Raw genomic sequence first — 25,251 nt, forward strand, 5'->3', positions numbered from 1 at the left:
TTGAGTCGTTGACGCTCAATTAAAAGAACTAAAAAATAAGGGCAAATAACTTTGATACTCACGTAATATTCATCCCTGCAAATTTGTTATCTCGTCTTCGACCGCAGCCTCACACATCACAACAGACGAAATCCCCAAGGTATAATGCGCTATGAGGAGTGCATTATACAATGCTTCATCTACATCTGTTAGTGATTCCAGATTGTTGAAGAAATGTCGTATACTGCTACTTCTACCGGCTTTACGTATCACCTTTTTAACTTCATTCCTGTCATTCTGCACTTTGCCTTACTTGTGATAAATCTTTCTTTTTTTCTCTGTAGGTTTCGATGGTCATTGATGTTCACACCGTTAATGAAGATGCTGCCTAAATGAGGAGATGGTGTGCTTAAAGCTGTGGCTGCTGCTGCTGTCCTTGGTGTCACGATTCAATGTGTTCGTTAATTTTTCTGTCATGTCAAATCTCTTCCATCTGTCGTTGGCAGCACCTTAACCACAGTGGTGTTAGTGTAAAATTAAAATCTCCGAAGAGATGCACATCGACGCTCAAACATCTGCATTTGTGCTTATCCTCGGTAACGTTCATTGAAGCAAAACGTATGTGCTATTAATGTTGTATTTATTGCTGAGTTTTACGACATGAATCGATTCGGATGAACGATGAATAATAACACATATCAGTTAAATAAAATATAGAACGGGCTAGTCATTTGTCTTATAGCTAACGTAAAATTCATGATGATGAAAATAATGTTGAACAAACGTACAAATCCCCGCCTTCGCTTTTCTCTCACTTCATTATTTAGGTACAACGCTAAGTATCGATTGCGGAATGGCAGTCGTGAAAATACATGATTCATCAGCAGGTCTGAATAAATAAATGTGCTTGGTGAAAAGATCGATGCAAAGCGAATTTTAAATTAACCTAATACAATATACAAACCATCAAATAATCTATATTTAATTAACGAACTAAAAAGTTGTGGGCTAGAATAGAAATCTTTACTGGAAGCGTTCCAATCCTTTGATTGCCTTTCTTGGATGGTGCCTTTGACGACCCTTCTACTCGCAACAGTATGTACCCTATACATGAAAGCTATCCAACAACGGTAAGGCGAGGGCCTTTATTTCTCAAATTTGTAATATATAGAATGCTTCCAGCAAAACAGCGGTTTTCCCCCGAACAAACTATGATTACATCCACCAATTTGGTCGAACATAAACGCGCAACCTTTCTGGATTCAGTAATTGTCTTATAGCTACTACTGTACGCCACCGGGTTCATCTGGTTCTAAAAAGAATGCTAGCGGCAGCAAAACGACGGTAAAAAAGAAACTTATTAGCTAAAAGAACTTATTAGTGCTAGTGGAATAGCACCAAAGATTCAAATCGGTATCTCCAATGTAGCTAATTCTGAGTCATACACTCATACGCTGCCGGGCCCATCTGATCTTGAAAAATTCGTGTTGATCTTGTGTGACCGAAATGAAAGACGGCCGCATTTCCTTATTCAAATAAGCTACCTTGGCCGCTTTCGACTATTTGGGTCATTAGTTCATTGTCTCGTGACTACCGAAAGAGGATGAACATTTCCTGCTGTACAGGCACTAAGAACATCTGTTAAAAGAGAAGGGGGTACGGTTTTGTTAGTCAGTCAAAAACAAACTCGCGAGACATCTGCTTCTCAGTGGTGTTTAAAAATGAAATTGAAACTTTATCTGGTAGTGCTAGTACTTTTTTTCGAAGGAAAACTGTGCGATCTATTTCCATTCGATGACCCCTTTTTTGAAAGTGAACCAGTGGAACCAGTTGGACCAGTGGCAACTATTCCGACACTCGGCCAGGTGCGTGGGTCCCAAATGACTTCACAAGTCGGCCGATCCTTCTACGCTTTCCGGGGTATCCCGTACGCAAAACCTCCAGTCGGAGACCTTCGTTTCAGTGTGAGAAATTAGAAAATCCGTTAAGAAAATTAAAATATTTTTGAAGCCTAATACTTGAAAGTGTCTACCTCACTAATTCGAAAATCCTAGGATCCATTGCCTGTTGATCCTTGGTTAGGAGAGACTCTCGATGTCACTCGTGAAGGCCCCACTTGTATACAATATAATACGCTTGTGCAATTTATCCTTGGTAAGGAAGATTGCCTGAAACTCAATATCTACACTCACGATGTAAGTTTAGTCACTTGCTAGGCTAAGAAAAAAGATTGTCCTAAGATTACTGCACAAAATTTACTCATTTTCATTACGACAGTTGGATTTCGCGAATAGCACAAGAGCTGTTATGGTTTGGATTCACGGTGGATCTTGGTTCATGAGTAGTGGTAACGGCGGTTTGACCGATATATACGGACCTCGTTATTTACTTGATCGCGATATTGTCCTGGTGACGATTAACTACCGACTTGGCCCATTCGGTTGGGCAAGAAAAAAATCCGCAAACAAATTGTCAGTGAAACATAAAATTTCAAAATTTTAATTAGGTTTTTTAACTACTGAAGACGCTGAAGCTCCAGGAAACTATGGACTGTTGGATCAGACAATGGCATTAAGGTAATTTCAGGATGCTTGGGTACACGTAAAAAAAAAAACTCTTTGTGAGCTGGAATTTAATTGATGCGTGGAAAGATGGGTACGTGACCATATTCGCTATTTCGGTGGCAACCCGGATGCAGTTACCATTTTTGGCGAAAGTTCTGGGGCTGCAAGTGTGCAACACCATCTTTTATCACCTCATTCCAAAGGTATTAAAACATTCAGTGGCGTAGCTTTCCCATGAAAAAGAGAATTTTAAAAGTTGTTTATTGGGGTTGAAAAAAGGGCTGTTTCATCGGGCTATCGCTCAGTCGGGATCAGCGCTCAATCCTTGGTCGATAGAAAAATCAGTTGGTGAATACTCTAGATTGTTGGCCAAGGATTTGGACTGCCTATCTTCAAATTCCAGTGAGGTATTGTCCTGTCTACGTAACAAACCCGCCAGGGAGTTGGCAATTTTCCGGAAAAAAATTGAAGTACGTAAAACGAAAGAGTACAAAACGTTTTTGCCAAGTCATGTAAAACGTTTTATATAGGTTTTTAAAATTATCCCAATCGCATTCGGACCTCGTGTTGACACCGAAAGGGAATTACCATTTATGCCAGATGAACCGAAAAATCTCATTGAACAGAAACAAATCAATGAAGTTCCATTAATTATGGGACTGAACGAAAACGAAGGAGCTTTTACCATTGCAAGTAAGGAGAAAAAAATAATTCTACTCTCGAGTGGCTAAAATTTTCGTTTCGTTTCATACTCGGTCTTACAGTGCTTCTTTCTAACAACGGTACCCTTTTGAGGAATTTTAGCGAAGACCCTTTGAAATATCTGCGATCCCTTTTGGGCGTTGAAAATACAAAGAACGGTGATCAGGTTATTAATCGGATAGAAGGGCAATATTTTACTCCAAACAAGACTTTCGAGAATCAATTAATTGAACTAGAACAGGTAATAGGCCAAGTATCTATAAAATATTAAAATTCGACGCCCGAATAACATTTATTTATATAGATGATTTCCGATTACGCCTTCTTTAAAGGAATAGACGATGCAGTTCATTTGTTCAGCAAGTTTAGCGACCAACCGACCTATTACTATTTGTTCGGATATCGAGGTCAGCTCTCGGTGACTTCACTTTTGGGTTTATCTCCTGATTTGAATTTGGGTAAAAACCATTGCCGATTTAAACTAAAAAAAATAAAATGTCTGATATGTACGCTTTACGCAAATTCAAAGGTGTCAGTCACACGGATGAACTCTACTTTATGTTTACGAACGACTTTCTTCCCCGTTTGAATTCTACGAACGACATAACAGTATCGAAGCTTCTATTAGACTTGTGGACTACATTTGCGCAAGATGGGTAATAGCCGTTTTAAAAGAGTCTCAGAAGGATCTAAAATAATTTTGAAATGCAGTGTACCTCAAAGTGACCTAGTGAATGGTGGATGGTGCCCAATAGAAGTAGATCAAACACAGTACCTCAAAATCGATGCTGAATATCCTGCCATGATGAATCAGTCGATGCCGTTCCACGATCGCCTAGCCTTCTGGAATCAAGACTTTAATCCTTCCACTGTGTGAGAAAATGTTAATTTTAATGTTTTGCAATGATAAGAATGACGACTCAAGCGCGATGATTTTTCCATTAGTAACAAACAAAACATATCCATATTAACTTGGTAAAAGGGGAACTTCTGTTAGAATTTTTTAAGTTTCGTATACACTTATTGATAGCAAAGATTTTATTATTCATTTAAGAAAATTTACCTGGTTGATTTACATAGCTTTGAAAAGATTGCTTAGTGAGTAGGCAACATATTTCTGGCCAAAAACCACAAACAGTAATCTCAAACCATTGATGGCGACGATGTTACTTTTATACAACCAAACCGTCATTACGGAAGCCCTGACTTGAACTTAAACGGGTGCCTCGCAGCATCACTGCTCGAGGAAGAAGAGGAGGTGTACGGACATGAATACCTCTACCGTAAGGTGTATATGCCTTAAGATTGTATTTTGTACCTTCCTCGCCTGTCACGGCCACCCAACCTACATCCAATTATTTGAAAGTGATATTATTTGGGCATTAGATATTTACAGCAAATGTTTTCTCACCTGCTGACGACAAGACAATATCGACGGCGCTTTCTTTCCATCCGACACCTGTAACGGTTATGTCTTTGCCAGAGAGACCGGGCCAGTGTTTCAAACGCTTTTCGCTTCCAAATGGGACGGCTAAGATCGGACTTCCAAGAAGTTCGGCATACATCTGATCTGCATCTTGGTGATCAATCAATGTCAAAGGAAGATCACTGGAAGCCAGTGTAGTCAGTCTATAAAGATTTGAATGCATAAAATAATCACAAGTTATGTTAAAACATTAGTGATTGAATCAATTTACAGGAGCGAATGAGGACCGTCCACGTAGTCAATTCTCCCTAATCCAGCCAAAAAATACGTCATTCCAGGTTTAATCAAGACTGTTCTAGGCTTGATTAGCTTCTTAGGAAGTGTACACATCAACTCCTCTAGTGTAAGCAATGTCAAAATCTGATCCAATAGAAAAAACGTTTTAATCTTGCAATCATGACAATAATATTATAGGATTTAAAATACCTGACTAGGGTTGATGGTTCCCGGCGTGTCGAAACACCATTTGCTATCAAGAAAGTCTTTACTTTTAGGATTAAAACTCCTTTTTTCATCACCAGGTATTACAGCACGCAAGGAAAACGGATCGAAAGCTTCTCTTTCTTCCTTTGTTTTTGCAGTAAAAGTTCGTCCAATATGACCTAATCAGAAAAAGATCATAAACAAAAGCCGATTCAAACTCAAGACCAGATAGATGACTACCTATCAACGTAGCAAATTCACGATTGCGCGTTTCTTTCAATTGTTCTTTTCTCATTCTCTCTTCGGTAGCATGAGATCGGCTTTCTGCTTTTAGACGAAGTGTTCTTTCATACAGTCGGATAGACGACGGTCGCAACATTGGAAATTTTAACCTGTAGAAGAAAGGAAATTTTTAGAAATTAAAATGTCAAAAATGGTTGAATGCTTAAATTACAAATTTAAAGTTGTTCCTGGCCAAGCGGAAACTGTGGCTCGCTCCAATAAATCACTGGCTTGCGTTTTGCAGAAATCAGAACTGATGAGGGCATTAAACAGTGAAGATTTCCCAACGTTCGTGCACCCCAATAGATAGACGTCACCCCGTGCCCCCCAAGAATTCTGAATTTTGGTGATGAGTTGCTCAACACCAAAACCGGTTGTTGCGCTGATAAGGGAGACAAGTTTAATGTTGGCACGATTGATGCCACTGTTTTCCAGTTCATTTACCAGACATTTTTTAATGTGATGTAGGTAGCCCTTACTGTCCTTGGGTATCAGATCCACTTTGTTACCGACTACACATACAGGTCGCTTGGTGCCAATTATATCAAGCAAACCAGGCCAGATGCTGCAAGGAAAATCGAGCAGGTCGACAACAAGAATAACCATGGCTACCTGGTCACGAATAACCGATATAACTTTAGGATACTCTTCGGGACTGATGTTGACATTTAGAGCGACATCATGATCTCGGAGAAAACGACATCTTTGGCAAATTTGGCCACGTAGATCAGGAGTCTGAAAACTGGAGAAGATTTCACTGGGCAAATAGCCAGGAATCGATGGACTCTGACAGTGAAGCTTAGCACCACAACCACCACAAGGAATAATGCTGACCAGAATGTCTGGATTGGGTGTACCATAATTCAACTCATCTGACAGATGTAGTTCCTCAAGCTGAGCTTTTCTTTTAGCTTTAAATTTAGCTAGTTTTTGAGTGACTGGTGTGTGTGCTAAATATGGGAATGAGAAACTATTCCCAACTTCATGGTCTAAATCTTCAACTTCAACTTTTGTTTCTTCAGTTTGTCCACTTATTTCATCTGACGATTTCTTCATTATCAAGGAGGCAATAATTGAATCTACTTCTTTATCAAGCAGTTCATTTTTCTGTTGTTGTTTTTCCCTTGAGTCGAGCACTTGATATTTCTTTACACGATTCAAAAATCGAGTCCGATCCACGAATGAATCGACTAAGGAGTTGTACACAATTTTGCCTTCAATTTCCTTTTGGGTGATTTTTACTTTCACTACATCGGTCACTTGAGGGAGTTTGCTGCGTGCGTCGATATAGAATTCCGGGTGACTATTTTCCTTCAAATCTGAATCAATATGATTAGGTTCATCTAAAGCACTATTCTGAGAATTCAAATATCTTCTGTTATAGTAGATATTTCTCAAGGCAAAAACATGCCTTCTTGTTCGATAACACGTCGAGATCATCGTGAGAACTTTATTTTACTAACTCACGTGGGAAACAAAATGAAATCAACATGCAGATTGCAGAAGCTCGATGTCGTCTGCTAGTTTTTATTACGCACAACTTAGAAGTCAGCAACGCGGAATCCAAAAACGGTTTAAATTTCCTCAATTATTCATTTAGGTTTTAGGGAATTCTGGTTAAGATAATTTAGTAAGCTTCTTCAATGAACCAGCCACTGAAAGTAACATCAGGTAATAACCAGTACATTTGAATTCGTCGTAAGAATTTGAATTTTTTATGAATTAGTATCCTCTAGAACGGCTAGATTCAAGGGAATTTCGTTTCTTAGCTGGGGTGGTATTCCTTTAAATCCTATGACTCCAACGTAATTTGGAGTTAGTGGTGGAGGTGACGTTGTTTGAGTAGTTGTTGTAGATCGAATGGTGGTTGATAAGGAGGCAGGCCAGGAAATGCGTTTATAATGTGGAACTGGACGAGGAGGTGGTGCTGATTGAGTAGTAGTTGTAGCTAGAGTTGTAGTAGATAACGGAGTTTCCCAAGATGTGTTAGGAGTTTCTGATGTAAGATGGAGCGACGGTGAAACGGTTGCACCTTCAAAATCCTTTACATTAGGTAACGACTTTTCCAATCGATCGATGGTAGGAGCGGTCGAATTGACATCATACTCGCAAACAAAGTACAAATATCGTTGGCAATCCGATCCCTGAAGGCAATATTTGATGTATAATATCTCTATCGTAAATGTAAGAAGACAAACAATTCGTTACCTGTAGAGCGTAGCGTTGCAAGTTCCTGTCATACGAAAGTCTAAGACATTTGCCATTATTAGTTTCAGTTGAAATATCCGGTGTGTTAAACCACATGCTAGGATCAATATTCGTCAGAGATGTTCCAAGAGATGGCCAAAGCCACATAAGCCCGGGGTTGAGACCACCAGTCCAGTAACCCCCACCTAAATTATTCCATACTATTTCCTTATATAAATGTTCTCCTGCCAAATTAAATCTATAATTTACCGATTTGGTCAGTTCTGTTGTAGCGCAAGTAATCAGTCAATTTCCTTAATTCATCTGTAGACTTAGGTTCAGCTAATTTAGCCTGTATTTCTTTGCAACTGGCATTTGCGTCCTAGAATTAAATGTTACGATCATTATGAGGGAAACAATAACATGCATATCAAAATTTCGTTTAATCGAAATACCTGCCAGTTTCTGCGAACGTTGGGTTCAACGCTGATGGAATAACATGGTGCTGTAGGGTCATTTTCGTCAAGGCTGAAAAACTGAATGGGACACCTGCGTGCCACTCCTCGTTTTCCAGTGGTTTTCCCGGTATCGTAAAATCCTGTTTTCGCCTTAACATTAAACATCGCCATTGAATTAAATGAAAAAAAAAATAAAAAGTACCCAAGTTGTTGGGATTGATCCACTCTCGCGTCACTTCTTCCAAATCGCCCAAGCGCTGCTCCAAATATGATGTCCTTTCGAACAGCAAGGCAGTTTCGCTTTCTAGCTTTTCTTTAGTCGATAAAAGCGCAGAGTTCATCGTGGATAGCGATCGGATATTTTCCTCCATTACTTCTTTAGTTTGCTGGTTTTCTAATTTCGTCTCCTATTTCATACACATTTATTGATGTCAGTTTCTCATGATGTCAGATTATAATTTTAGAACTTGCCAGTTCGTTGAGCCTTTCAACTAAATGTTCCATAGCATCAACCAAATCAGAATAATCAACGACTGATGGAGAATGGGTTACGACTTCGACAGTTTGATAAGAAGGAACGACACCGCTAAGGATGTACTTCCCCGATTTAGCATGCGATTCTAATTTCTCACTTTAGACAAAGAAATTAGTGCACAAATTTTTTAAATAAATTTGTCTAAACTTACTCGACACTCGGAGTGTAGGGCGAGATAATTTGAATAGGCGGGTTTTCCCGCTTTTCCAATACTGGTGCGCTGACCTGCGGAACAGTAAAAGGATATTCCGGCGATGGTCGGAATTCGGGAACGGACTTTAGTTCCTTGGCTGGCAATTGCTGTGAAACTTTTAGTTCCGGATAATCTTGGAAATACACTGAACGTGTGGTAGTCGTAGTAGACCGCGCCACATCTTTTGCTGCCCGATGTTTGGCTGCATCTTGAATTTGATAGTTGAGCTGACCAGCATTAGTATTACTCAGAGGAAAGATAACTGATCCCTTCCCGGCTCGTTCGCTTGGAACCCAATCATTTCTCGCCTGAGCCGGCTGAGCGTACGGTCTGTTCACGTAGATGCGATTACCTGAAAAAAGAAAAAAAACGATTGAATACAGGTAAATTTTCAGTGTTTTTAGTGTTTGCAGAATTACAACTTTTGAACTTAAAAGTTACCTGTGCGAGAAGGATTGGCGATACCAAGGCAAACCAAAATAACAAGTAAATGAAACGTGTTTAGAAACATTTTCCACAAATCAAAGACAACTGTTCATGTCGTTGTCCAATAACCGACTGACGGTACACACAGTTTGCTTTGGAGAAATAACTCTCGCTAGAGATTTTGTTTTCCCCTTGTTGACTTGACGAGGTAAAAAAAAGGGTCATCGCTCTCACCGCTTTTACTAAAAATTGAGGGTAATGTTGCATTTTTTATCAGGACTCTCGTCATCTGGAGTTCTGCCCTGATCCTAAAGAAGTGTTGTCTATGATGCTTCTCTCCTTTTAACGCAAGAACAGACGGGTAACGGGTAGTAATTTCCTTTTCGAAAATTGCCTGGAAAAATTACTACCCATGTGTCCCTCAAGGGTCCTTAATATGGTGGATCACACGGATAAAAGTGCATTTCATCTTCTCTTAAAGATCTTTTCGAGATATACTGCGAGCACCTCCTCCCCAGAGTGAGAGCGTGTGACCTACTAAACTCAAGATGGGCAAGCGGTACCAGTATGCCGTCACCTCGATCTTCCGCTTTCTCCAAAAATTCGATTTCCCAACACCTCCTACTTTGTTCAACCATGCATTGTGCTAAAACATTTTTTTGCAGGAGAAAATATAGATGTCACAAAGACGAATTCGATTAAATGGGTACAAACTTAACAGCAGTAATAACATGCATTCAAACATTAAAACGATGATTAACTATAGAAAAGGCGACTTACCTAGTCCAGATTTTCTCCAGTTGAGTATAGGTCGGGTGAAAGCAAAGTAGGTTACCTGACAAATGTAGCGTCTAAATATGGTCATCTGCAGATTTCTTTTTCACTTCACCACTCTATTTCATCAGATTAGTCATTCAAAACGTATAGCCAAATCAGAGTGATCACTGACCAGCATACAGGAAAAAAGATACTATGCAAGCTCAACACCAGTAGTAATATGGTTAACACTGCCAATAATACTGCAATACGTTTCAGGGAGCACAAAATAAAGAAATATTTCACGTTGTGAAACGATTGACCTTGAATGACGCAAGGAAATTTGTCAAAAAATAAAAATGATATTAGTCACAAATAAATCACGAAGCGCGGTGAATGCTTATTAGATAGGCTAGTTCTAAATGATAGTTGGCAAGTTATTCTTATTAATTACTTTTTCTTTTCACTCAAAAAGTAGTTCATTTTCAGACACCGATTTATGAAGTCTATGACAGCAATAACGAGTGAATCGATGTGAAGTTCCTGAACTATCCATAAAAGCAACCAACGGCACATAAAGGTTCGAGACACGACCTTATTAAACCGCATAAGAAAATTGTTCGTGGCGATGTTCGAGCGCTGTTTTGCATTTCATTTATCGGTCGACGTTAACTTGACGAAAACGAATTCGAAGGCTGTCAATTTTAGAAGAAGGAAGAGAACCTGGAAGCTTAAACATTGCCTAGCACACACAAAAATTGATATAGGAAATGAAGCTGATAATAGACTATCGATAATCCTACTTCCATGAACTGATGGCAGTCGAGAACAGATGAACTGCGAGTGATTTGTTTAAACAGTTCGGCCATATCTCCGAAATCAGAACACCGTAAGAGTTCTGTTTCATTCAGTTTTATCAGTGTGAGGGCCACTCGGAAGATAATCTTTGAGCCTTCATTAAACATGCAATCCCACACTCTAAGCACCGTCTAAAATTAAAATCGATATTGATTTTTATCAACGAAAATGTAATAAAAAGTGGTAAAAACTAACCTCAACGGGCAGAACCTCGGCATAGAGACAAATAAACCATTTGGTGACGAGAATTGGCCAAGGAAGATGAAGATCCTTTAAAAGACGGTCAAGTTTAGAGGATTTTGAACGGACTAGTTCCCCTAATACGGCGATGTCAGTAATTAAGCCTTGCATATTTGATGAATAGTAGCTCGGCAAGATGTTGCGAATAAGGACTGTTAAGAGCCAGAAAGACTGTTCTTCATCCTTTGTTGCTATAAGCAAAAGACCAGCAACATAATTCAAACCCTGCAAAACATAACCAATACCAAGCCAAAACTTAAATTATAGAAAAACTTGTATGCGTCGATTGTGTAGTATATTAATAAAAAATAAATAAATACCTGGCAATATCCAACTGAGGTATTGTGTCTTGCACTTGCTCGTAATATGTTGTATAATGAGTTAAGTTTACCATCGGAAGATGGTACAAAATAGATGTTGTCTGGATATGTTCGGTTGAGGTCGTTTTGTATGATTTCATCCCAGTTTTGATGGCTAGTGTCACTTATCAAGTCTTGGTACAAATTTGGTTGACGAGACTTCAAGAAATTTGCTCCACTTGTCATCATCCAAACCTATAGAATAAAGTTTTATCAATCAAATTTTTATGTTTTTTTCAATTAAATCAATGTTTGTTGCAATAAACATTTGTGCATAAATACTGCAGCAAATTATATAGAAAGAAATATTAAAAGTAAAGAAGAAGAATTTCCCTTTATATTTATTCATACCTTTCCTCTAAACTGTGCTGGAACCCCTTTCCTTACAAATCTTTTCATTGTTCCACCATCAGGTAAGCTCTGCTGGCTTAAAATTGAATTCCATCGCATAGACCGCCTTGTTAAAATTACCATGTACCTTGACATGAAGGTCTCATAGGCTTTATAATCAAAATCATCTACAAATAAAAAAAAGTTACAAAAGGACGACAGAAAAAATACTAATTATGATAAACTTTCAAACCTGGTCTCTCAAAGCCATATTCATCCACTTTGCTGAAAACATAATGAATGGAATTGTAATTTCATATAGTTCAAGAAAAAGAAAGCCATGCAAAAAGTATTGCTCCAAGTGAGAAGGTCACACATATTTAAGGCAAATATAGGGCAGTTCAACACAAGGGACAAGACTTCACCTGAAAGAAGAAATCATGGTAAATGTTGAAGAAACCCCCTTCCAATCATATAGAAATCAACGGATGTTAAAAATAAGAAAGACAAAAAAAATCCACTCGTGGAATTCAAAATTAAAATAAAACGTCCACAACCCAACACAGAAACAAAAAAAAAACCACTTCCACTTTCGCTATAAATTTCTCGAGGCAGCCGATTTAGGTCTGTTTACCAAATAGTCTCGCCACCTGTTATCAATAAATTAAAATGTGTTACACAAAATATGCCAAAAGTTTCGTCTGCTTCTACGAATCGATTAGAATTTAGAAATTGTGACTCAACGCCAATGATTCACAGGAAGTATAAAGTGCTTATTCATTGCAGAACATATTAGTCGTTAAAGTTGCCTATTAAGACTTGCCTATCAAGATTCGTATTCGTAATTTGTTTTAGCCACGATGGAACACAAAGATACAAATGCCAGTGCCCAGCTAACCCAAATGTGTGAATCTTTAGATGAACTTACTTTGAAACAAGTGGATTTAGTGGATGAACAATTGGTTTTGATGTCGAAACTAAGTAGCCTTTTAACTGGCGGTTTCATTGATATGGCAAAAAGTCGCTACATCAGTGGAGAGAGAACAGTTTCTACTACACAAATTCCAGGAGAAGACAGTATTATTGAAGCTGTAACTACAGTTGATCGTGACAGCATGAACAAGCTAACAGTTTCAAGAAACAAAGAAGTGAATGACCCAATCAAATGGTTTGGTGTGTTGGTGCCCACTTCTTTGAAGCAAAGTCAGCATGCATTCCAAAAAGTTGTAGATGTTGCTGTAGAAATTGTCAACATTCGTAGAGAATGGCTACAGACATTTGACACTTCGGAGGAAGAGTACCAAAAGCTTTCTAGTTTAAAGAATTCCACATGAATGACTACCCATTTGTGATTGTAGAAACATGTCATACACCAATACCAAAATCTAAAATATATGTCCATTGGCAGATTCCTTAGAATTTATTTTACTACTATTAATGCTATGTTAGGTTATACATTTTGTATCAAGAAACAAAATTTTCACCTCAGGCATACAACTTCTTAAACATAAGGCTTCCCATCATATCAATTTAAAAGATAAAGTAAATGTCCAAGATAGTTTTGATTATGTATGACACAGGGGATGTTTGTTAAGAGAATTATGAAAGATTCCTACAAGTTGAGATGGAAGGTTATACTAAAAAAAATTCAGCATGCTTGGAATTTATCAATGGAACTACATTCTACATTGTCTAAAATTCTGGAATGATTCAGAAAAGTGCACTGAGGGCTAGAGCTGATTGTTATCCCAAAAGCTACCAATGCAAATGTAAATGATATTTTAAAATATGGGAAGACATGAGATGAGAAGACGAAATATTACTACGATGACTATAAAGAATGAGAACTTTTAGAATAGGTTGTTCCGCGCATAATGGTACATACGGAATCTGAAGATCAAACAAAACCAAACTCATTTAATGGAAGAGGAAACTAATACTGGGATGCCAGGTCTAAAGTGGTCAGTTACAACTGTTTCGAACAGCATATCTAATACTTGGAAGAGGAATTTTTCATATCAGGTAGAATTTTTCAGGAGAAATATTATAGTTAAGGAGTCGAGCATAACTTAAGATTGGACGTTGCCGTAGGTTCCGGGAGGAGGACGATAAAGTTCAGGGAAAGCCATCAATTGTAACCGATTGAAGGCAAACTTGTTGACGCCTACATTTTTTCTTGTATTTTCTCTCCTTGTCCCCTGACTGCATCAAAAGAAAACGTTAATATTCAAATGTTTAGATAAAACCAAATAAAAAATATGATTACCTTCTCATGCAAAGTAGAGACTTGTGAAACTCGGCTGTCGCCAGATCGAAATCATTTGTTAAGATATTAGTCTGTTCCAATGTCACGGCCATTCCAGTTCTATCTTTAGCACTTTTGCAGCAAGTTACTCTCAGACCTTCATTTAGCAAAATACAAAATTATTCCCCGGTATTTATGATCAACAATACATAAATATTGTACGAAATACCTTTCATTTTGCGAACCAAAATTTCAGCCAACGTATGGACAGCTATATTTTGAATTTTGTTGGAAGCTAATTCAATTTGTAGCTGAGACAAGATTGAGGGCAATGGAAGTCTAGGATCGTTTAATCCTGGAAGAAAAAATTAATCGTTAACATACTTCCACCTAATTTGTGTAGAGACAAAAAGTTACTTTTTCCAGGGAAATGCTCAGTGATCAGTTTTTGGTAACGTTTATAATAGATATCCAACCGTTCAAAACTCTGTAGGTTGGTAGCATTTACAGCTGACATATCGCCAAACTTGTCAGCCATAAGGGCTTGCTCGTTTACGCCGATATTAAAAAATACGGGAATTAACTGAAATTCGATCAAACCAAGTCGAGACGCACTAGACGGCAGAGCGGAAAATACTGTGGGGGGAACTGGGATCATAACCTGAAAATCCACAAAACAAATCGTCAATATTGGTTCCCTGGTGCGCAGATCTAATGCCACGATTACTTACTTGGAGAGCGTCTCTACAACCATGTATCTGAGGTAAATATTCTTTAGGTATGGAGGTGGCTTGTTTTGTTGAATTTGGCGATGGATTATTAGTTGTGCTGGAGGTGGCAGACGCAGGAATAAGGAGGAATCTTACTGCAGCGAGATCTTCCAAGGCCACGGCCATATCAGACCACATGCCCGCTTCTAAAAATTTAAGGGATACGAAATTTCATTTCAATAATTTTATCCTAAACAATATCACAATTCGCAGGACCTATTGCCTTGATAGAATAACTCCGAAAGTCGACAGTTAGATATTTTAAGGACTATTAATTACCTGTACGGTAGGGCGTCAAAAGCCCTTCAACATTCAAAAGGAGACCGGCATTGCTTAATAAAACCATCAGCTCAGGATCAACCGGATTGCAACACAATCGGGCGACAAGGATAGTCAGCGCAGCGGTAAGCTGAAAACGGAAAACAAAGCGTGAGGAAGGATGACAAGCAAATATTGAGAATTAAATTCATTTACAGCTTGAGAAAAGCAAACGTCACGTCGATGTTGAATCGAATGAGCCGTAGCCGATCGAGGAAGTTCTTCTTGAAGTCGCTGGACGCCATGGACAAGTCGCAAAGTTTTGATCAATGCTTGGGCAGCTGACAAGAGTTTGGAAAGGCAAGGGGAGAGCTCTGTACACCACTTCTGATTGCTCTTTTCAGTATTTGCACTATCCATTGTCGAATCATTTTGATTTTCGACATTCTTATTAACGCTGTCAACAGAATCTGTATATAATCTTCCTTCATATTTGTCCAAAAGAGATGCAAGGCCGGGAGCTTGTTCTAATTGGCTGTTGTTATTACTCATCTTGGGTTGCAATTTAAGAAGAATCTATAGCAAAAACAAATAAAATTAAAAGGTGGATTGATGTATGCAATTTAAGGCGACATTCGGTTACCTGCAATTTTCCAGCAAGTGCCAAAAGAGATGCTTCAAGATTGACACGAATGAGATCAGTTGGTTCAGGTTCATCTGAAGCTGAGTAAAATGTTTTCCTGCTACTACTGGTATCAAGGACTAGGCGCTCGGCCATAGAGCGTAATGGGAGTAATGAAAAATCGGCAAGAGTAGGCGAAACAGTAGCATTTGAGAGCTTATTTTTCTCAAAAAAACTCAGAGCATTGCCTAATGTGCAACACAAATTCTGTGAGGACGATCAATGTGTAAGATGTTGATAGCCATTAAAAATATCTTACCAACAAAAGGAGCATCTAGCAGGATCGTAAGGGAACGGACTCTTTTAATAAGTGATTCTACAATTTTCAAAATAGCCGAAAAATCTTGTTGGATTGCTCCAGCGCCTAGGAGCAACTTGACAGCGCCCTGAATATGGCGAAGAGTTTGACAGGCTGTCTGGACAGCTTCACGCGCAGGCAAAACGTGGTCTATTTGCATGGCCGAAGTATGAAAGTTTCTAAGTAATTTGAGCAAGCCCCCACCTTTGAAACCTTTAAATTTGAATTGTGATTTCTTTTTGGTATTTTGAAAATAAATTTGAAATGTGAAAAAAATTCAAACCATGTGGTATTGCGGTGAAGGCTCCAACAGTTAGGCAATCGTAAGTTCCCTCCTTTCGCAAACTGCTATTCTGCCCCCAAAACCTTGCACATAAAAAAGGGAAGAATTCTAAATATAATTCCTGGACATGTTTAGAGCAGCTTACTAACCTTTGAAGATGGAGATTTACTGGGCAGTACCTGTTGAAATAAAATTTCAAATATTTTTAAAATTTGAATTAGGCGGAAAATCGTTGTAATAAATTGAATGTACTGTAAAGTAGATTTATCCTTCTGAGAACTTGGCCGAAAAAAGGATGTCGCTCCTTCTACTGATTCAAGGGCCTTAAAGGAGTTCACTGAAATTAGACCTTTCATGGCAAAACTTTTATTCTTCAGTTGCACATACCTGAGTGTAATCTCCAATGCGCCGAAAGTGTCTTTCAAAAAGCTGAAGCAACCGCTGTTGCCATGGAGAAGCCATCATTTCTCCTAAAGCAACCAGTTCACGTACGAGATCTTTTTCCTGATTAATCCATAATTTTAAAAGTTGAGCAGGCACGATGTTATTCAACCTTGACTCCATCATCGATTCGTGTACCACTGAAAAAAAGAATTTCTTAACGTAACTTCAAAACCCAAATAAAAGTACGTTGTTGTAACTCACCTATATCACCACCCAATCCTGAATGAAAGCGATAGGAGCGTGAGATAGACTGCGTAAAATAGACTGAGATCCAGCCTTGTGATGGTCGACGAAGTTCCGTTAGCAATTTTGGTGGTAAAGATTGCGTTCTTCTATGTTGATGTAAGACCAAATTCTCCTCTTGTGGTGATTGGGGATTGCTGGAATTACGTAGGGCATCGCCCAAGTCGATAACTGTGTGACCCGCTACAGTCACGAAGCCAACTTGATTACCGGAAGAAGAGATCAATGGTAAGCGCCGTTTAAGCGTCCCATCCTAAAGGAAAATCAATCAAATTTAACGATCTTCTCTGTGAATTCTGCATTATGCTATACTTGCCTGCAATAGGGAAGACAAAGTAAATTCGCTAGCTCCAATCATTATGTGTGTTCTACTCATGGCTTCTTTGACATCAGTTACAGTCAAGCGCAATCTTAAGAGACAAACAAATATTACTATTAATACTTTTTCCAATGAAATTTAACACTGTAAATTCACTTGGTGTCGTGTTGCATCCCCATACTGCACCAAAGAGGCAGAGTAACCAAAAATATTGGATTGCTGCAATCTTCAACACTCTCTGTCTGTCCAACTTGTTGCCACTGGAATGACTGTGGGACAAGATAGTGAAGAACGGCTTGGGGAGACGGTGGCCAGCCATGGCCGTCACAACGTAGATTGTCGCAGGCGATTGCTAGCTCCATCAAAGGTACTTCTCCAACTTCTGGGTTATTAAGCGTAAGTGTTGGTACTACTTGCAGCTTTTTCAATTGCATCTGCAAAGATGTAACTTGTGCCTGCAAAAAAACATGTAATAATAACTTTCAAACACAGTTGTTTTTAAATGGTGCTTACTCGAATGTATGAGTATGAGGCCCTATGAAGTACTTCAATCCAGCTATCTCGCTCGCCTTCTGAGCATGCAGCTAAGCGCTGATCTCCACCACCACTTTCCATTACTAAAAAAAATTTAAGAAGGAAATGTGACAACTGCTTTTTTTTTTTTAGTTTGCATTTTAAATACCCAAAGTAAATGGCCATGTTCCATCAAAAGGAACAGGATCTACATGAATATTTCCAATATCAAGAATGATTACACCAGCAGGTTCTGACCAAGCTTCACTGGACTTGAAGTAGAAAAGCATATTTCCTCGCAATCTGCACCAGCGCTCTGTGGCAACTAGAATAACAATATTAAATAGTTAAGATTTTTTTTAAACAACATAGATATTTTTTTAAATTAATATTGAGACTACCTCTACTCAGAGCACCTCCATAGCAGCTAAGATTGCGGAGGGATTTCCTCCTGTTGGATTTCTTAGACTTGCTATCCACATCATCTAAATCTTCACACAGCAAGGAGCGGGCAGCCAACACATAGCAAGCAACAAATCATTCATCATTCAAGCATGCACATGCATTCATTCATTGGCAAGCAACATAAACTATTCTTATTATTCAACATAAAGAAATCAAACATTTGATAGGTGAACGTTTTAGACTTACTCTCATTACGCTTGAAAATAACACCATCTTGTTTCTCGTACACGACAAGAGCGCCTTCTTTGATGAACCGATTGGAAGACTGGCAGGCCAGATTACTTAGTTCCTGTTTGTTAAACTTCATGGTAGTATTTTGCTTGCTTAATCATCTCATTACATTAGAACTGACTGGTGCAAACTGTGAAATTGATCAAATTCCACAGAGCACAGACCTACGAAAAAAACCAGTTTTGTGTAAACACTTTTGCAACAAAAAATTTTGTCGTCTGCAGAGGTTTCTATAGTTACCGTTCATCCTTTGTTTACATCAAGCGTTAACCTTCCAAAACCCACAAGTTTTTAGTTTCTGAATTCATATTTAAAAACAAATGAATCGAACGAGGAGCACAAAATTCAAGTTTAGTGAAGGCGAACGTGTTCTGTGTTTTGAGCCAGATGTAACAAAAGCAAGGGTACTGTACGACGCGAAAGTAAGAATTTCATTATTTATTCCCACACCTAGTTCCTAGTTGTTGCTTCATAGCAAACAGATTTAATTAATTTTGCAATATTTTATGATTGTCATTGTCATATTCATACAGGTTCTGGAAACACAAGTTAAGAAAGATGCTAAAGGAAAGAAATCAATTGAATACCTCATCCACTTTCAGGTATAGAATTTCTATTTTAATTCCAGTTAGTTTCTAGGGCACTCAAAATATTGTAATTTAGGGCTGGAATTCATCCTGGGACCGCTATGTTGCAGAGAGCTTTATTCTTCAAGACATACAAGAACACAGGCTTCTGCAGAAAGAACTTGCTGATGCTGCTCGCACCATACTGTAAAATATCTGGTTTACTCTGTGTATCTATCCCTTCTAAACAATTCAACCTGTATAGGAAGGAGACTAGAAGGACAACAAAGCAAAGGATAGGAGCGTTAAGGGGAGCTGATCCCAAATTTCGAACCGACTCGGAAAGTTCTAGTGTAGAAGAAGGGGACTCGGGAACTCGTAGTAGCTTTGAGGAAGATAGCACTGAATGTGAAAATAGTTCGGAGCCGATCGACAGTCAAGATTCAGCGGCAAATGAAAATACAATCGTCGTTTTCAATATTCCAGATTCAATTAAGCAATTGCTAGAGGAAGATGGCATCAAAATAAAATCTCGTAAAAAGGTTTGCATCAATTATCAGTTACATTATGTTTTGTTGTCTGAAGTTCTACGATTTTTCTTTAGTTGCTTAAATTACCTTGTCACGTCAGCGTCACAACCGTTCTGGATGGATTTCTTCGACATTATGCGTCTACGCTCACCAGCAAAAATTCTGAAAAGACTCGAGTGTCCCAGAGGACAAACAGTACCAGTAGTAATACCAGTTCTAATGCTGGAGATTCCGCCACCATTGCTACGCAATTAACTCTTTGCAAAGAAGTCATTGATGGTTTACGTAAGTAAAATAGAAATTTATATCTTCTTGGTCATGTCTGAGTGCAAGTACGTCCCATTTTGTTCGGTTTTCTTCAGGTGTTTCCTTTGATTTCTTGATCGGCTCCATTCTTTTGTACGCCGAAGAACGTCCGCAGTACGAGCAAATGAAAAACAAACATGATATCCGAATAAATAGAGGCCCTTCTAAAGTTGCTGAGCAGTAAGTAATGGTTTTCTTGAAATCGTTTTAAATGTTCTCAAAATCTTTGCTTGAAATACAGCCCGCTAACACATGACAACTTCCAGTGGAGGGTTCTTCCAGATTCCAACAACATTCAGAACTTTCTACCGTGCACTGTATACGGTGTTGTCCATCTTTGTCGCCTGTTAGGTAAATCTGAAAGATAATATCTAGCAAACATTGATCAAATTATTAAAAAATTATCCGAAAATTGCAGTGAAATTACCCGAAGTCATTCAAAAGATGCAACTATCAGAAGAGAAGCGTCGAATAGTAACAAACTTTTCAGAGCTTTTGCTTCAGTAAGTACCACAAGTCTTAAATCAATTTAACTTAATATCTACCCACAATCTTATCTTTTGCCAGGTACATCGACAAACATCAAATTCATGTATCTGAATCCGACTATGTTGCTGCTACAAAATTTTCATAAATACGTTAAAATTTTTCCAATAAAATTGTTATTCTCGCGTCTCGATGTTATTTGACTTGATTACAAAAATTGTATAATTGCAAGCATTATTACCTACATGACTATATTAGAGATGAAAACTTTAGATGTTTATTATTTATAAAAAAAAATAACTTTACTACATGCTAACGAGTATGTCAGTAGGTAAGGTAGATAAGTTGACTGAAATTAAAATCGTTATCGCGCTTTACCAGTTTTTCACCTCAAATAGTTGCCATGGAATTTAAATATATTCATTGAGCGTTTGATGAAACTGATGCAGTTCACGATATAGCTGAAGTGCCGTCGGACGGTCGCTTTTGGAAGAAGACCAGCAATATGCCATGATTGCATATCTAAATGTCGATATTTTCAAGATTAGGGTTTCATCTGCAAATATCAAAGATGTTTAAATAGAATCTTACAATTCATCAGGACAATTGACTGGCTGTGTAAGTCTATATCCATCCCGAAGTACTCGGCCGACTTCGAAAGGATCAATTTCAACGTAAGGCTGCTGAGCCAATGTTGTGACTTCCCAAAGAACCACACCAAAAGACCACTGTAATCCAAGAAGATGATTAGAATTCGTGATTTTTCTGGAAAAAATTCTTGAGGAAGGAGGGGATCAAACTCACAATATCAGAAGCAGTAGAAAACTCCCTTCGAGTAAGTGACTCCATTGCCATCCACTTTATCGGTCGATTCTCATTATCTCCCAAGCAATGGTAGTCATTAGGAAAGAAATCTCGGGATAAAGCCATGTCAGTTAACTTGACGTGAAACAGGTCATCAATTCTATTATAAGAAAATATTAAAAAAAAAGACTGATAAATTTTCTGATAACTGTAAGAACTTACACACAGTTTCTCGTCGCCAGATCTTTGTGGATGATGTTTTGTTGGTGCAAGTACTGAACTCCTCGTAAAACGTGCAGTGCAATAGTCACTAAATCCTGTGTGCAAAGGGGATGTGGTAGACTTCCATCTAGAGATCCTCTGCAGTATAATAACCATCTAGAATAGAAGAATGATTATAAAGCTATCCAACATAATTGATGATTTTCGTTCAAACCAACCGTTTTAGATTTCCATAAGTCACAGATGGATAAACCAATAGCGGTCGACATCCATCGCCATCAACAATACCGATCAATGGGTAAATGTTCTGATGTTTCAGATCTTGGAACCTTGTCCCTTCTTCCATCATAAGCCTCACTTGCGTTTCCGCTGCGTTATCTACATTTTAAAGAAATTAAATAAATCTTAAATCATTTTCTTCAAGGTGATGAGTAAGGACGTTATACTCATACTCTTGACTGTCTTGACTATGACGTCTTGAAGAGGTATCCCAGGTATTTGAAGAGTTGCATGAAAAATGGAACCAAATGTGCCCTCTAGTAAAGTTTTTCCAATGATAATATTGTTCCGCTGAAGACGGAACGATGGTTTATCCTCAGCGACAATTTGATGAGCAGCTGGATCATTTACATACAGTGTTGCTACACCCGCTTCTTCGGTACAAGATGCTTGAACAGGTGAATACACTGCTGTACCATTGTTGGGTGCAATAGTTCTAGATTGATGAATATGTAAGTAGCAGTAAAATATATCAATTAGGCTATAATTATGATTGCTACCTTTGTGGTTGTTGACGACATAAATTGTGCTTGGGGCAAAGAAAACAAGAGGCAGCTGCTAGTGACACTACAAGGACTCCAAAAGCTATTCCAACAGCCACAAACAGCATAAATGAGGAGTCCTCTGCTGGAATCACTTTTGATAGAACATCCTGGTCAACATTTCTAAAATCTTCTAACACACAAAATGCTTAAATGCTGACATTAGATATTGAAGATATAATATAAATTTTACCTGATGAGCAATCTTTCTTCATCACAACATTCAACACTGTCACATTATTGAAGGAAGTAAAATTTATTTTCATGGAGACTTCTAGTTTTGAAGGCAAATAGGTGCTACAAGGCAAAAGTAGGCAGAATATCTGTGGTTCCCTCGGTACCACACCTTGATTTGAAATATTCAAGGAAACATGGTTGACTGGTTGCATACTATTATCCTTGGTGAAAATAGAGTATTTAACCTGAAAAAGTAATAAAAAGCATTGACATTACAAACTGGTTGGATCATTACAGATTAGTGGGAAAGTTTACTGCTTTGGAATCAGCGTTCACCCAAACAAAACAAAGTTCTTGTATGTGGGATGGTACAGGTACCACAAAATGTTGTGCAACATCATTGATGCTTCCATCTCTAACATATGCCAATTCAGCTACAAGACCTGCCAAAGTATTAAAATAAATCAGTAAAAAATTTGTATTCATTGGATGTAGCTTCATTTTACCCAGCACTCTGAAACTTTCTTGTTGACTGATGTAAAAGTTGAGCCCAGCATTGGCCAGAGAAAAAAAGAGAAGAAAAAAGAAGACAATTATATTGTAACCCATTACTCCATTGTTTTCTATTTTTTTATAGTCACGATTAGTTTGCTTCTGAATTAAAATGAAAAGGAAAGAAGGCTATTTTCGTTGACAGTCAATTTTTCACTTCAGACGGATACGTTTAAAGCGTTGCCATTTTCACAATTGTTTATTACGAAGCAAGAGACGCGTAGTGGCCAAAAAAAGTACTACATAGTAGGGGAGTAAGGGGACCTCGCTCTTTTCAGCAGACGAAACAAATCAAAGGAAAATTGAATGAACTTAAATTAATTTTGTTTTGTTTTAGTCTACTGTTTTTATTGTCGGGCTGACGGGCGTTTCAGTAGTTTTCACGTTTTTCACGTGGTTCACTGTGGTGTATTTCTCCGACAAATTCAACTATCTTTTCCAAAACTTTGATGTCAACATGGCGGTTAACGTTCAAATTTCAAGTTTTCAGAAAAGAACAAAAGTGTCTTCCACTAATATAGTGGGCACAAAAATATCTGCGCTAAATAGCACATTAAATGTATCTTCCGGCATCAATTCTTTGGATAATATTATGGGTTAGTTTTCTATTATCTTAGGGGCTTACTAATGCTAATAATGTGTGATATTTTTTTCTTTAGAAGGTGGATTACCGTTGGGCTCTCTCTGTTTGATTGGTAATAGTTTTCCTTAAAATATTTTAAATTTGTACTTGTTTTCTCAAATTTTTATCAATTGAAAATAGAGGAGGATTTGTACGGCTCTTATGCCAAAATTATGACTAAGTACTTCTTGGCTGAAGGAGCTGTGCAAAAAAATCATCTTTTATCAGCTTCATTGAATGAAAATCCTTGGGATCTAGTGAGTAAATCCTTCAGAATTGAAATTGAATTAAAATTAAAATATTTGAACTCATAGCTCAACAACCTGCCATCCCCTGTGACTGAGCCCAAAGAAACAAATCCATTAATTGAAAACAAGGAGGAATTAAAGATTGCTTGGCGATATGAAAACCTTACATTGGAAGACAATAACCAAAGAACTGGAAATGCTTTTGATCTCTCCATTCCTTATGTCATTCCTGAAACTCAAAGGTCTAATATAGCAGTTTGGTGTGGGGAAAGTACCAACAATCTACAAGAAAAAAAAGGTAAAAATAAATGTTTGTTTAACACAAAATAGATTAATTTTAGTAACTAATACATTTTCACCTGCAGGGACACTGAAAAATCCCAATTGTTTAAGTCTACTGAGCACAGTCGAGGAAACCATTAAAAAATGGGAACTCGATTCTGTCAACAGCTCTAATCTACTGAGAATTACGATATCTTCATTCGGTTCACCATTTTGGCAGTTCGATGAAAACCAAAATAGTGTGTCGACGGATTTTACCGCCACTCTGTTGCTACTGAAATCCATAGTGCGCTCAGCCAATGCAGTAGCCGTTGTAACAATTCCTCATCAACTACTAAGCGTAAGACCCCTTCGAATGTTTATCCCGTATCATTTCACTGTTTCAATCGTAGACATTTTTATTTTTTAGCAAGCTCTGGTTAGTCGGAGTCGAAAATTGGCTGATGTGGTAATCCAGTTGAAATCTTTACGGGAAGACCCACACCTCCGTGATCTGATGGACGTCCACGGAATTTTGGAAATGAAGAAAATAATGAACTTGACGTCCCTTAAACCCATCCAGGATGGAACGACAACCTACGGTTTCAAAGCTACCAAGAGAAAATTCAAAATCGAGGTACGCTATCAACAGCGTGATTTATTAGACTTAATAGCTGATTATCTTTTGACTGTAACAAAATTATAGAAACTTCACCTACCACCAGCTGTTGAAGATGACAAATCGGCAGCTGACAATTCCTCATCGATGGGTTGTTCATCCGGTTCATCCAAATCCAATCTCGATTTCTAAAATGTCATCTATTTGATGTACTATCAGATAGCTCTTGTAAATACAAAACACTGGAGCCTTATTTATTGCGTATTATTTATTCTCGGTAAAATAAATTTGAGCCAATTGCTTGTTGATTTAAGCCCACACATTCTCTACGGAATAATATTGAAAGAATATGACTGTCTGAATAAATACCACATTCGTTTTATGGTATATATTGTGTTGGGAAATCCAATGTTTGTGTTGGTTCAACTAGCCGTTACTCATTTTTATTCTTCAAACATCCCATGGATGTTATTCACCGACGAATTCATTTGTTGGAAACTGCCACTCA

General features: G+C 38.1%; 9 protein-coding genes across 11 annotated transcripts; 4 read left to right on the top strand and 5 right to left on the bottom strand.

Annotated features, from left to right (window-relative positions):
* The first annotated feature begins 1,624 nt into the window (after positions 1-1,624).
* LOC124340466 (venom carboxylesterase-6-like) lies at positions 1,625-4,279 on the top strand. Its single transcript, XM_046792999.1, has 11 exons — positions 1,625-1,943; positions 2,034-2,174; positions 2,257-2,419; positions 2,486-2,555; positions 2,631-2,746; positions 2,823-3,013; positions 3,074-3,236; positions 3,308-3,486; positions 3,550-3,703; positions 3,775-3,901; positions 3,957-4,279. The coding sequence occupies exons 1-11, from the start codon at positions 1,701-1,703 to the stop codon at positions 4,120-4,122; spliced, it is 1,713 nt and encodes a 570-aa protein (XP_046648955.1). The 5' UTR covers positions 1,625-1,700; the 3' UTR covers positions 4,123-4,279.
* On the bottom strand, positions 4,269-6,876 carry LOC124340465 (nitric oxide-associated protein 1-like). The gene is made up of 6 exons (XM_046792998.1): positions 5,609-6,876; positions 5,395-5,546; positions 5,158-5,333; positions 4,943-5,091; positions 4,657-4,874; positions 4,269-4,590 (listed from the first exon to the last, which is right to left on the bottom strand). Exons 1-6 carry the CDS (start codon positions 6,874-6,876, stop codon positions 4,418-4,420), a joined length of 2,136 nt encoding a protein of 711 aa, XP_046648954.1. The 3' UTR covers positions 4,269-4,417.
* A 53-nt stretch (positions 6,877-6,929) lies between these two features.
* Positions 6,930-9,980, bottom strand: LOC124340467. The gene is made up of 8 exons (XM_046793000.1): positions 9,251-9,980; positions 8,768-9,161; positions 8,553-8,712; positions 8,284-8,488; positions 8,079-8,221; positions 7,894-8,005; positions 7,645-7,829; positions 6,930-7,580 (listed from the first exon to the last, which is right to left on the bottom strand). The coding sequence occupies exons 1-8, from the start codon at positions 9,318-9,320 to the stop codon at positions 7,152-7,154; spliced, it is 1,698 nt and encodes a 565-aa protein (XP_046648956.1). The 5' UTR covers positions 9,321-9,980; the 3' UTR covers positions 6,930-7,151.
* Positions 9,981-10,107: 127 nt separating this feature from the next.
* LOC124340472 (growth hormone-regulated TBC protein 1-like) lies at positions 10,108-12,369 on the bottom strand. The gene is made up of 7 exons (XM_046793005.1): positions 12,204-12,369; positions 12,032-12,063; positions 11,800-11,966; positions 11,410-11,643; positions 11,045-11,314; positions 10,795-10,980; positions 10,108-10,733 (listed from the first exon to the last, which is right to left on the bottom strand). The coding sequence occupies exons 1-7, from the start codon at positions 12,218-12,220 to the stop codon at positions 10,647-10,649; spliced, it is 993 nt and encodes a 330-aa protein (XP_046648961.1). The 5' UTR covers positions 12,221-12,369; the 3' UTR covers positions 10,108-10,646.
* A 125-nt stretch (positions 12,370-12,494) lies between these two features.
* Positions 12,495-13,190, top strand: LOC124340473 (coiled-coil domain-containing protein 115-like). The gene has a single exon (XM_046793006.1). The coding sequence runs from the start codon at positions 12,639-12,641 to the stop codon at positions 13,110-13,112; it is 474 nt and encodes a 157-aa protein (XP_046648962.1). The 5' UTR covers positions 12,495-12,638; the 3' UTR covers positions 13,113-13,190.
* A 327-nt stretch (positions 13,191-13,517) lies between these two features.
* Positions 13,518-18,735, bottom strand: LOC124340464 (inositol polyphosphate-4-phosphatase type I A-like). 2 transcript variants are annotated; one of them, XM_046792996.1, is made up of 20 exons: positions 18,485-18,735; positions 18,235-18,324; positions 18,003-18,158; positions 17,834-17,937; positions 17,477-17,775; positions 17,318-17,411; positions 16,960-17,254; positions 16,702-16,895; positions 16,567-16,637; positions 16,464-16,493; positions 16,315-16,397; positions 15,993-16,244; positions 15,695-15,921; positions 15,268-15,627; positions 15,073-15,202; positions 14,755-14,939; positions 14,441-14,684; positions 14,253-14,378; positions 14,045-14,180; positions 13,518-13,980 (listed from the first exon to the last, which is right to left on the bottom strand). In XM_046792996.1, the coding sequence occupies exons 1-20, from the start codon at positions 18,603-18,605 to the stop codon at positions 13,848-13,850; spliced, it is 3,330 nt and encodes a 1,109-aa protein (XP_046648952.1). In that variant the 5' UTR covers positions 18,606-18,735; the 3' UTR covers positions 13,518-13,847. The 2 variants fall into 2 exon arrangements, with proteins under 2 accessions (XP_046648952.1, XP_046648953.1); XM_046792997.1 differs by lacking the exon at positions 18,235-18,324.
* Positions 18,736-18,764: 29 nt separating this feature from the next.
* On the top strand, positions 18,765-20,602 carry LOC124340469 (male-specific lethal 3 homolog). Its single transcript, XM_046793003.1, has 9 exons — positions 18,765-18,951; positions 19,063-19,131; positions 19,193-19,302; positions 19,361-19,637; positions 19,700-19,910; positions 19,988-20,111; positions 20,173-20,282; positions 20,350-20,434; positions 20,499-20,602. The coding sequence occupies exons 1-9, from the start codon at positions 18,850-18,852 to the stop codon at positions 20,563-20,565; spliced, it is 1,155 nt and encodes a 384-aa protein (XP_046648959.1). The 5' UTR covers positions 18,765-18,849; the 3' UTR covers positions 20,566-20,602.
* Positions 20,603-20,671: 69 nt separating this feature from the next.
* On the bottom strand, positions 20,672-23,185 carry LOC124340468 (tyrosine-protein kinase RYK-like). 2 transcript variants are annotated; one of them, XM_046793002.1, is made up of 10 exons: positions 22,948-23,185; positions 22,757-22,884; positions 22,458-22,686; positions 22,223-22,394; positions 21,896-22,158; positions 21,662-21,821; positions 21,444-21,599; positions 21,222-21,381; positions 21,009-21,145; positions 20,672-20,939 (listed from the first exon to the last, which is right to left on the bottom strand). In XM_046793002.1, the coding sequence occupies exons 1-10, from the start codon at positions 23,048-23,050 to the stop codon at positions 20,828-20,830; spliced, it is 1,620 nt and encodes a 539-aa protein (XP_046648958.1). In that variant the 5' UTR covers positions 23,051-23,185; the 3' UTR covers positions 20,672-20,827. The 2 variants fall into 2 exon arrangements, with proteins under 2 accessions (XP_046648958.1, XP_046648957.1); XM_046793001.1 differs by having other exon boundaries at positions 22,223-22,397.
* An 83-nt stretch (positions 23,186-23,268) lies between these two features.
* On the top strand, positions 23,269-24,996 carry LOC124340470 (elongator complex protein 4-like). The gene is made up of 7 exons (XM_046793004.1): positions 23,269-23,589; positions 23,653-23,688; positions 23,757-23,872; positions 23,930-24,161; positions 24,229-24,485; positions 24,555-24,761; positions 24,831-24,996. The coding sequence occupies exons 1-7, from the start codon at positions 23,451-23,453 to the stop codon at positions 24,933-24,935; spliced, it is 1,092 nt and encodes a 363-aa protein (XP_046648960.1). The 5' UTR covers positions 23,269-23,450; the 3' UTR covers positions 24,936-24,996.
* Positions 24,997-25,251: the final 255 nt, after the last annotated feature.

This window comes from Daphnia pulicaria, chromosome 5, assembly GCF_021234035.1.
Source record: "Daphnia pulicaria isolate SC F1-1A chromosome 5, SC_F0-13Bv2, whole genome shotgun sequence".
NCBI classification, from domain to species: domain Eukaryota; kingdom Metazoa; phylum Arthropoda; class Branchiopoda; order Diplostraca; family Daphniidae; genus Daphnia; species Daphnia pulicaria.

What these genes read in the sequence shown, in the direction of transcription:
- LOC124340466 (XM_046792999.1), top strand. Translation starts at nt 1,701, where the DNA reads ATGAAATTGAAACTTTATCTGGTAGTGCTAGTACTTTTTTTCGAAGGA. An exon ending in CTACCGACTTGGCCCATTCG is followed by an intron (nt 2,420 to 2,485) that starts GTTGGGCAAGAA and finishes AATTTTAATTAG; the next exon opens with GTTTTTTAACTACTGAAGAC. An exon ending in AGGAGCTTTTACCATTGCAA is followed by an intron (nt 3,237 to 3,307) that starts GTAAGGAGAAAA and finishes TCGGTCTTACAG; the next exon opens with TGCTTCTTTCTAACAACGGT.
- LOC124340465 (XM_046792998.1), bottom strand. Translation starts at nt 6,876, where the DNA reads ATGATCTCGACGTGTTATCGAACAAGAAGGCATGTTTTTGCCTTGAGA. An exon ending in CCAGGAACAACTTTAAATTT is followed by an intron (nt 5,547 to 5,608) that starts GTAATTTAAGCA and finishes TTTCTTCTACAG; the next exon opens with GTTAAAATTTCCAATGTTGC. An exon ending in TGAATTTGCTACGTTGATAG is followed by an intron (nt 5,334 to 5,394) that starts GTAGTCATCTAT and finishes TTTTCTGATTAG; the next exon opens with GTCATATTGGACGAACTTTT.
- LOC124340467 (XM_046793000.1), bottom strand. Translation starts at nt 9,320, where the DNA reads ATGTTTCTAAACACGTTTCATTTACTTGTTATTTTGGTTTGCCTTGGT. An exon ending in TTGAAAGGCTCAACGAACTG is followed by an intron (nt 8,489 to 8,552) that starts GCAAGTTCTAAA and finishes TGTATGAAATAG; the next exon opens with GAGACGAAATTAGAAAACCA. An exon ending in ACGTTCGCAGAAACTGGCAG is followed by an intron (nt 8,006 to 8,078) that starts GTATTTCGATTA and finishes ATTTAATTCTAG; the next exon opens with GACGCAAATGCCAGTTGCAA.
- LOC124340472 (XM_046793005.1), bottom strand. An exon ending in ATATGGCTTTGAGAGACCAG is followed by an intron (nt 11,967 to 12,031) that starts GTTTGAAAGTTT and finishes TTTTATTTGTAG; the next exon opens with ATGATTTTGATTATAAAGCC. An exon ending in ACTGCCATCAGTTCATGGAA is followed by an intron (nt 10,734 to 10,794) that starts GTAGGATTATCG and finishes TGTGTGTGCTAG; the next exon opens with GCAATGTTTAAGCTTCCAGG.
- LOC124340473 (XM_046793006.1), top strand. Translation starts at nt 12,639, where the DNA reads ATGGAACACAAAGATACAAATGCCAGTGCCCAGCTAACCCAAATGTGT.
- LOC124340464 (XM_046792996.1), bottom strand. Translation starts at nt 18,605, where the DNA reads ATGAAGTTTAACAAACAGGAACTAAGTAATCTGGCCTGCCAGTCTTCC. An exon ending in TTTGACGCCCTACCGTACAG is followed by an intron (nt 14,940 to 15,072) that starts GTAATTAATAGT and finishes TTAAATTTTTAG; the next exon opens with AAGCGGGCATGTGGTCTGAT. An exon ending in GTTGTAGAGACGCTCTCCAA is followed by an intron (nt 14,685 to 14,754) that starts GTAAGTAATCGT and finishes GTGGATTTTCAG; the next exon opens with GTTATGATCCCAGTTCCCCC.
- LOC124340469 (XM_046793003.1), top strand. Translation starts at nt 18,850, where the DNA reads ATGAATCGAACGAGGAGCACAAAATTCAAGTTTAGTGAAGGCGAACGT. An exon ending in AGAAGTCATTGATGGTTTAC is followed by an intron (nt 19,911 to 19,987) that starts GTAAGTAAAATA and finishes GGTTTTCTTCAG; the next exon opens with GTGTTTCCTTTGATTTCTTG. An exon ending in CCATCTTTGTCGCCTGTTAG is followed by an intron (nt 20,283 to 20,349) that starts GTAAATCTGAAA and finishes CGAAAATTGCAG; the next exon opens with TGAAATTACCCGAAGTCATT.
- LOC124340468 (XM_046793001.1), bottom strand. Translation starts at nt 23,050, where the DNA reads ATGGGTTACAATATAATTGTCTTCTTTTTTCTTCTCTTTTTTTCTCTG. An exon ending in CATAGTCAAGACAGTCAAGA is followed by an intron (nt 21,822 to 21,895) that starts GTATGAGTATAA and finishes TTTAAAATGTAG; the next exon opens with ATAACGCAGCGGAAACGCAA. An exon ending in TTTCTACTGCTTCTGATATT is followed by an intron (nt 21,146 to 21,221) that starts GTGAGTTTGATC and finishes CTTGGATTACAG; the next exon opens with TGGTCTTTTGGTGTGGTTCT.
- LOC124340470 (XM_046793004.1), top strand. Translation starts at nt 23,451, where the DNA reads ATGGCGGTTAACGTTCAAATTTCAAGTTTTCAGAAAAGAACAAAAGTG. An exon ending in TTCTTTGGATAATATTATGG is followed by an intron (nt 23,590 to 23,652) that starts GTTAGTTTTCTA and finishes TTTTTTCTTTAG; the next exon opens with AAGGTGGATTACCGTTGGGC. An exon ending in AGAGAAAATTCAAAATCGAG is followed by an intron (nt 24,762 to 24,830) that starts GTACGCTATCAA and finishes ACAAAATTATAG; the next exon opens with AAACTTCACCTACCACCAGC.